This window comes from Procambarus clarkii, chromosome 88, assembly GCF_040958095.1.
Source record: "Procambarus clarkii isolate CNS0578487 chromosome 88, FALCON_Pclarkii_2.0, whole genome shotgun sequence".
Classification (NCBI taxonomy): domain Eukaryota; kingdom Metazoa; phylum Arthropoda; class Malacostraca; order Decapoda; family Cambaridae; genus Procambarus; species Procambarus clarkii.
The window spans coordinates 12,713,365-12,721,580 of NC_091237.1; the positions used below are offsets into that span (position 1 = coordinate 12,713,365).

Genomic DNA, 8,216 nt, shown 5'->3' on the forward strand with positions numbered 1-8,216 from the left:
CTCTCTCTCTCTGTCTCTCTCTGTCTCTCTCTCTCTCTCTCTCTCTCTCTCTGTCTCTGTCTCTCTCTCTCTCTCTCTCTCTCTCTCTCTCTCTCTCTCTCTCTCTCTCTCCCTCTCTCTCTCTCTCTCTCTCTCTCTCTCTCTCTCTCTTTCTCTCTCTCTCTCTCTCTCTCTCTCTCTCTCTCTCTCTCTCTCTCTCTCTCTCTCTCTCTCTCTCTCTCTTTCTCTCTCTCTCTCTCTCCACCTTTTCTGCTTTTATATATTCCTTTTCTTAATTTATTTTTCATTCTCTCCTCTTTCCACTTGCTTCTCATCTACCTCCACCTTCCTATGTCCCCCCTTCTCCCTTTCTTTACGTGTCACCTCCCCAACTCTTCCAGTTTTCCTTCTCCTCCCCCCTTCCCCATCCTTCCTGCATTTCACTTTGCCCTCTCTCCATCCTCGTCTCCAACTGCGTGTCCTCTCCTCTTCCCCCCACATCCTGGAGGCATGAATTCATAAATTCTTTGATAAGCCGACCACTCGTCCCTGTGGATCAGTGGCCGGCCCGCGGCTACTGTGGATGACGGGACAAGTTGGGGAATGTCTGTTGTGGACGGGGAGAGAGAGAGAGAGAGAGAGAGAGAGAGAGAGAGAGAGAGAGAAAGAGAGAGAGGAGAGAGAGAGAGAAATGAGAGAGAGGTAGGTAGGTAGGTAGGTAGGTTGGTTGGTTGGTTGGTTTCAGGCGAAGTAATGGGTAGTTATAGGCCAGTCACTGTCAGTCACTCCAGTCTGTTACTAGATCAGAGTCCAGTCCATACTTGCGTGCGGGCCTTATTCTGCGTCTGCCACTTTATGTATAAATACTCCAAGCTGAACAGCTCGACCCGTCCCCTTCAAGTTCGTCGGCTAAATTTATCTTTTGGGAGGCTCTTGCCGTCCCCAAACCCACTCCAACTCTGCCTTAACCTCGCCTAATGTACCTGCCTTGACGTAGTCTAATAGAGCAACGACTGCCACTCAAGCGCTCTTAAGTGACTAATCGGGAAATGTTAAAGCTGAGTTTGGCGTGGATTATGCTTAAAGCTCGCTTCCTTCACAGTAACCTAATGTCCCTTACAGTGATGTGTGGGAATGTGTACCCCCCTCTGGGGGGGGAGGAAGGGGGTTGTATACCCCTCTCTGGGGGGAGGAGGAGGGGGGTTTTATACCCCCCTCTCTGGGGGGAGGAGGAGGGGGGTTGTATACCCCTCTCTGGGGGGGGGGGGGAGGAGGGGGGTTGTATACCCCTCTCTGGGGGGAGGAGGAGGGGGGTTGTATACCCCTCTCTGGGGGGAGGAGGAGGGGGGTTGTATACCCCTCTCTGGGGGGAGGGGGAGGGGGGTTGTATACCCCTCTCTGGGGGGAGGAGGAGGGGGGTTTTATACCCCTCTCTGGGGGGAGGAGGAGGGGGGTTGTATACCCCTCTCTGGGGGGAGGGAGGAGGGGGGTTGTATACCCCTCTCTGGGGGGAGGAGGAGGGGGGTTTTATACCCCTCTCTGGGGGGAGGAGGAGGGGGTTTTATACCCCTCTCTGGGGGGAGGAGGAGGGGGGTTGTATACCCCTCTCTGGGGGGAGGAGGAGGGGGGTTTTATACCCCTCTCTGGGGGGAGGAGGAGGGGGGTTGTATACCCCTCTCTGGGGGGGGGAGGAGGGGGGTTGTATACACCTCTCTGAGGGGGAGGGGGTTGTGTACCCCTCTTGGGGGAGGGGGTTGTGTACCCCTCTCTGGGGGGAGGGGGTTGTGTACCCCTCTCTGTGGGGAAGATTATGTGTACCCCTCTCACTGGTGATGGGATGCTGTGTACCTCCTCCAATGACAAGGACAAGATGAGGGGAGGGATATTGCTTGGGGAAGGGGTTTCACCCTTTATTTAGTTTCATTTTGCATGGCTTATATTACTCCCAGAAGACAAATTTCCCTTCACATTTCTTAAAAAATACACACACACACTCACAGGTGTATTGTGTATTCAGTGAAGGGATGAGAGTAGATGTTGGGAGCGCGTGCAGGAGCCTCGTAAGATGTCCGGAGGAGACTTAAGGCGGAGTGGGGCTTGTCTGGGCGAGTCGGCGTCGGCCGCTCGAAGAAAACGAGAACAGGGATCAGATTAGCGTTCTCTGTTAGTTCTGTCTGCCGCCATCTTGGACGGTTAGTGCACAGGCGTTAATGGTGGGTATTTTTCCACCATGATCTTGATTTAGATGGGGGGTACCCGGAGGGCTCGGGTCGACCCTGTGCTCAGGTCTCCTCCACACACACACACACACACACACACACACACACACACACACACACACACACACACACACACACACACACACACACACACACACCACCACCACACAACACACAACACAACACCACACAACGTTAATGTCAGTATCTCATGCAATCTAATGCTAATTTTGGACATACTTTACCATTATTCCTCGACTTGTGTTCTTGATGCAGATTGTGTGATTAAATGTGGAAATATGTCGTGCTAAAACTTTTCTCGACTTTTTATCACCACATGAAGGAACAAACACCACATCACCACATGGAGGAACAAACACCACATCATCACATGGAGGAACAAACACCACATTACCACATGGAGGAACAAACACCACATCACCACATGGAGGAACAAACACCACATCACCACATGGAGGAACAAACACCACATCACCACATGGAGGAACAAACACCACATCATCACATGGAGGAACAAACACCACATTACCACATGGAGGAACAAACACCACATCACCACATGAAGGAACAAACACCACATCACCACATGGAGGAACAGATACCACATCCCCACATGGAGGAACAAACAAAACATCACCACATGGAGGAACAAACAGCACATCACCACATGGAGGAACAAACACCACATCACCACATGGAGGAACAAACACCACATCACCACATGGAGGAACAAACACCACATCACCACATGGAGGAACAAGCACCACATCACCACATGGAGGAACAAACACCACATCACCACATGGAGGAACAAACACCACATCACCACATGGAGGAACAAACACCACATCACCACATGGAGGAACAAACACCACATCACCACATGGAGGAACAAACAGCACATCCCCACATGGAGGAACAAACACCACATGGAGGAACAAACACCACATCACCACATGGAGGAACAAACACCACATCACATGGAGGAACAAACACATCACCACATGGAGGAACAAACACCACATCACCACATGGAGGAACAAACACATCACCACATGGAGGAACAAACACCACATCGCCACATGGAGGAACAAACAGCACATCACCACATGGAGGAACAAACAGCACATCACCACATGGAGGAACAAACACCACATCACCACATGGAGGAACAAACACCACATCACCACTTGGAGGAACAAACAGCACATCACCACATGGAGGAACAAACAGCACATCACCACATGGAGGAACAAACAGCACATCACCACATGGAGGAACAAACACCACATCACCACATGGAGGAACAAACAGCACATCACCACATGGAGGAACAAACACCACATCACCACATGGAGGAACAAACACCACATCACCACATGGAGGAACAAACAGCACATGGAGGAACAAACACCACATAACATGGAGGAACAAACACATCACCACATGGAGGAACAAACAGCACATCACCACATGGAGGAACAAACAGCACATCACCACATGGAGGAACAAACACCACATCGCCACATGGAGGAACAAACACCACATCACCACATGGAGGAACAAACACCACATCGCCACATGGAGGAACAAACAGCACATCACCACATGGAGGAACAAACACCACATCGCCACATGGAGGAACAAACACCACATCACCACATGGAGGAACAAACACCACATCACCACATGGAGGAACAAACAGCACATGGATGAACAAACACCACATCACCACATGGAGGAACAAACAGCACATCATCACATGGAGGAACAAACAGCACATCACCACATGGAGGAACAAACACCACATCACCACATGGAGGAACAAACACCACATCACCACATGGAGGAACAAACACCACATCACCACATGGAGGAACAAACAGCATATCGCCACATGGAGGAACAAACACCACATCACCACATGGAGGAACAAACAGCACATCACCACATGGAGGAACAAACAGCACATGGAGGAACAAACAGCACATCACATGGAGGAACAAACACCACATCGCCACATGGAGGAACAAACACCACATCACCACATGGAGGAACAAACAGCACATCACCACATGGAGGAACAAACAGCACATCACCACATGGAGGAACAAACAGCACATGGAGGAACAAACAGCACATCACCACATGGAGGAACAAACAGCACATGGAGGAACAAACACCACATCACCACATGGAGGAACAAACACCACATCACCACATGGAGGAACAAACAGCACATGGAGGAACAAACAGCACATGGAGGAACAAACACCACATCACCACATGGAGGAACAAACAGCACATCACCACATGGAGGAACAAACAGCACATGGAGGAACAAACACCACATGGAGGAACAAACACCACATGGAGGAACAAACACCACATGGAGGAACAAACACCACATGGAGGAACAAACACCACATGGAGGAACAAACAGCACATCACCACATGGAGGAACAAACAGCACATCACCACATGGAGGAACAAACAGCACATGGAGGAACAAACACCACATGGAGGAACAAACACCACATCACCACATGGAGGAACAAACACCACATGGAGGAACAAACACCACATGGAGGAACAAACAGCACATCACCACATGGGAAGTAGACAAGCAGCTTAACAAACCCATTATGATCTGCACTTAACCGCACTCTCTCGGATGACACATCCCGTACCAAACGCTATACAAAGGAAGGACATCTTGACAAATACCAAACATCACAATTGCGTTCCCGTTGGACGGTATTGTTAGAGTCGGTCTAGCTGCCGCTTGAAGACGTCACTTGAGTGATGTTCCTGATGTTTAGGTAGGCGGAGGATGTTGTATAGAGTGAAACGTTGATACACGGCTTCTGTGAAGGTGGGCGCTAAACCCGTGTTTATTGTATTGATATTGCTCTCCCGTGGGAGAGCAATATCAGTGAATAAATTACCTCTGAAGCCAGTTTGCTTGTTAAGGCCTCAGGAGGAGATTTAGGTTAAGTGTGTATGTGTGTGTGTGTGTGTGTGTGTGTGTGTGTGTCTGTGTCTGTGTGTGTGTGTATGTGTGTGTGTGTGTGTGTCTGTGTGTGTGTGTGTGTGTGTACTCACCTAATTGTACTTGCGGGGGTTGAGCTCTGGCTCTTTGGTCCCGTCTCTCAACCGTCAATCAACTGGTGTACAGGTTCCTGAGCCTACGGGGCTCTATCATATCTACACTTGAAACTGTGTATGGAGTCAGCCTCTACCACATCACTGCCTAATGCATTCCTTCTGTTAACTACTCTGACAGTGTGTGTGTGTGTACTCATATAGTTGTGCTTGCGGTGGTTGAGCTCTGGCTCTTTGGTCCCGCCTTCCAGCTGGATAACTGTCAATCAACTGTGGACGTTATCTGGGCACCTCATCAGCTGCTAAGAAATAATACTTCAAATGACTGAGGATAGAAGATGTCCTGAGGAGGGAAGATGTCCTAAACCGTTCTACCTAACGGATGGGAAAACTGTTCCGACTCGTGACATACCCGTCTGCCACTTCTTAATCCATGGCCAAAAATACACAACGGAAGTTCGAATAGAAAAACGAAATACGAGAAAGTTTCGAAGTACTGACCTGGCTCGGGATTCGTCAAATACTTAAATATCCACTTACGAAGCATGTTCATCTTTTCTCAATAATTGTCTAGCCACTTTGACTAGACGGTAGAGCGATGGTCTCTCTTCATGCAGGTCGGCGTTCAATCTCCGACCGTCCAAGTGGTTGGGCACCATTCCTTCTCCTCCCCCGTCCCATCCCAAATCCTTATCCTGATCCCTTCCCAGTGCTATTAAGTCATACTTGGCGCTTTCCCCTGATAATAAAAAAACAAATCATTGATAATTGTGGCTTAGTTTACATTTATTAATGCTACATAACCTTCCCGGCTTGGTACCCTCGTTTGATAATTACTTACATTTATTAAATAGTTTGAGCGCCGAAGTGCTACGAAGTTCTTCATAGTAGTAATCTTCGATAATTATAAATAGACTTTTAATAAATAGACTGAGCCGTCATAACCGACGGAAGATGTACAGGTTTCTAAAGTAGACACGTAAATGCTTGATGAACCTCAATGGCAACTCTATGGAGTTGTCTTAAAGCCAGCGGTATTTTAAATCAATTTTAATAAATAAATATTCCAAATGTTGACTATGATGATAACGAGGCTGTTGACGTCACAGTAACCTGGGGCCAGATTCACGAAGCAGTTACGCAAGAACTTAGGAACGTGTACATATTTTCTCAATCTTTGGTGACTTTGGTTACATTTATTAAACAGTTTACAAGCATGAAAACTTCCCAATCAACTGTTGTTATTGTTATAAACAGCCTCCTGGCGCTTCGGAGCTCATTAACTGTTTAATAATTGTAAACAAAGCCACAAAAGATTGAGGAAAGATTTACACGTTCGTAAGTACTTGCGTAACTGCTTCGTGAATCTGGTCCCATGACGCTATGGTCGTCCGGCAGGTAACATGTTGGCATGTATTATCCCATACATTGATTACTATAACCTTAAGGCCTTCAGCTGTAGTGGCATCATGTACTGACACCACTTGTTAAAGTACTGCCCCTCGGAGACAGTAGTCCATAGCACTTAGATTGTTTTTCTCCCTCCAAGCTTCTCATTGGGTGTTGTGAGGTTGGAGTGTGGTTCTTGTTGTTGTTGTTAAAGATTCATTTGTTGTTAGTTGTGTTATTCTTTGTTTTCTACCCCTCGAAATTACTCGTGTCTAAATGGCTTTATGATTAAGCCATTCTGAAGACGGCAAACTGATAGTGCTGGGTACGAGAGGGTGGGGGGGGGGGAAGAATGGGTATGCTTTTCGGGAATTGTTAAGTCGGTCGTGCTTCCATATTGGATTAGTGTCAACAGTTCGGCATGAGAATATAGTTTGTCATTATTGACGAGTAGACTCATTTATGGGCTCAAATGTGAACATCTACAGCATTGTTTCATGCACGTTTAACATTTTCTTCAGCCGCTTCAGGTATCAGCATCATCATTAGTATATGCAGCATCACTAGACGCAGCATCTAAAATATTTTCAATATTTGAGCATCAACGACAGTATCATTAACAGTTTCATCAGTACAAACTTGAGCATCATCTTGAGCATTAGACTCCTCGTTATCCCTGATCAGCATCATCTACAGCATCTCACCCTATCTTGAGGTTATCTTGAGATGATTTCGGGGCTTTAGTGTCCCCGCGGCCCGGTCCTCGACCAGGCCTCCACCCCCAGGAAGCAGCCCGTGACAGCTGACTAACACCCAGGTACCTATTTCACTGCTAGGTAACAGGGGCATAGGGTGAAAAAAAACTCTGCCCATTGTTTCTCGCCGGCGCCCGGGATCGAACCCGGGACCACAGGATCACAAGTCCAGTGTGCTGTCCGCTCGGCCGACCGGCTCCCAGGGCCTACTAATTAGTGACGGATAACACCACACAAGAGGTTAAGAAACAAGTAGTGTATTGTGAAGACTAATAATAAACAGCAGCGCCCTTATTACTCAGTATTATCTCCACTGCTCAAACAATTGTGTATTTGCGATAAGATTTATCATGTATAATGACTTTAATTATATAGCTCTTGAAATAGAACATTGTAACTTGCTGACATTGTAACTATAAAGGATAGATGAAATTGTTTATGTAATAATCTAAGATGAGGTCTGATAAAGACCTTTTGTGCCCTCTGTAATGCTTTTTGCGCTACCGCTCACAGGATGAGTATGGGGTGCACAATAAACTAGCCACCTCCGGCTGTGACCTATTTGTTGTTTTCACATAAATCCCCATAATACCGCCTCATTAAAACTGGTGTCAGTTTGCGGCCCAGTAAATCCCTTCCTGTAAATCCCCCTCCTGTAAATCCCCTTCCTTCATGTCGCTTCCCAGGTCAATAATCATCGTTAGCCTTAAACTCATTTCAATTAACATTTGACGTTGTTGCTTTTAAA

General features: G+C 47.4%; 1 protein-coding gene across 1 annotated transcript; it reads left to right on the top strand.

Moving 5' to 3' along the window:
• The first annotated feature begins 2,535 nt into the window (after positions 1 to 2,535).
• On the top strand, positions 2,536 to 4,854 carry LOC138359047 (filaggrin-2-like). The gene has a single exon (XM_069317741.1). It carries the CDS (start codon positions 2,536 to 2,538, stop codon positions 4,852 to 4,854), a length of 2,319 nt encoding a protein of 772 aa, XP_069173842.1.
• The last annotated feature ends 3,362 nt before the right edge of the window (positions 4,855 to 8,216 follow it).

Bases quoted from the DNA above. Each gene is read 5' to 3' on its own strand.
- LOC138359047 (XM_069317741.1), top strand. From the start codon at position 2,536: ATGAAGGAACAAACACCACATCACCACATGGAGGAACAAACACCACAT.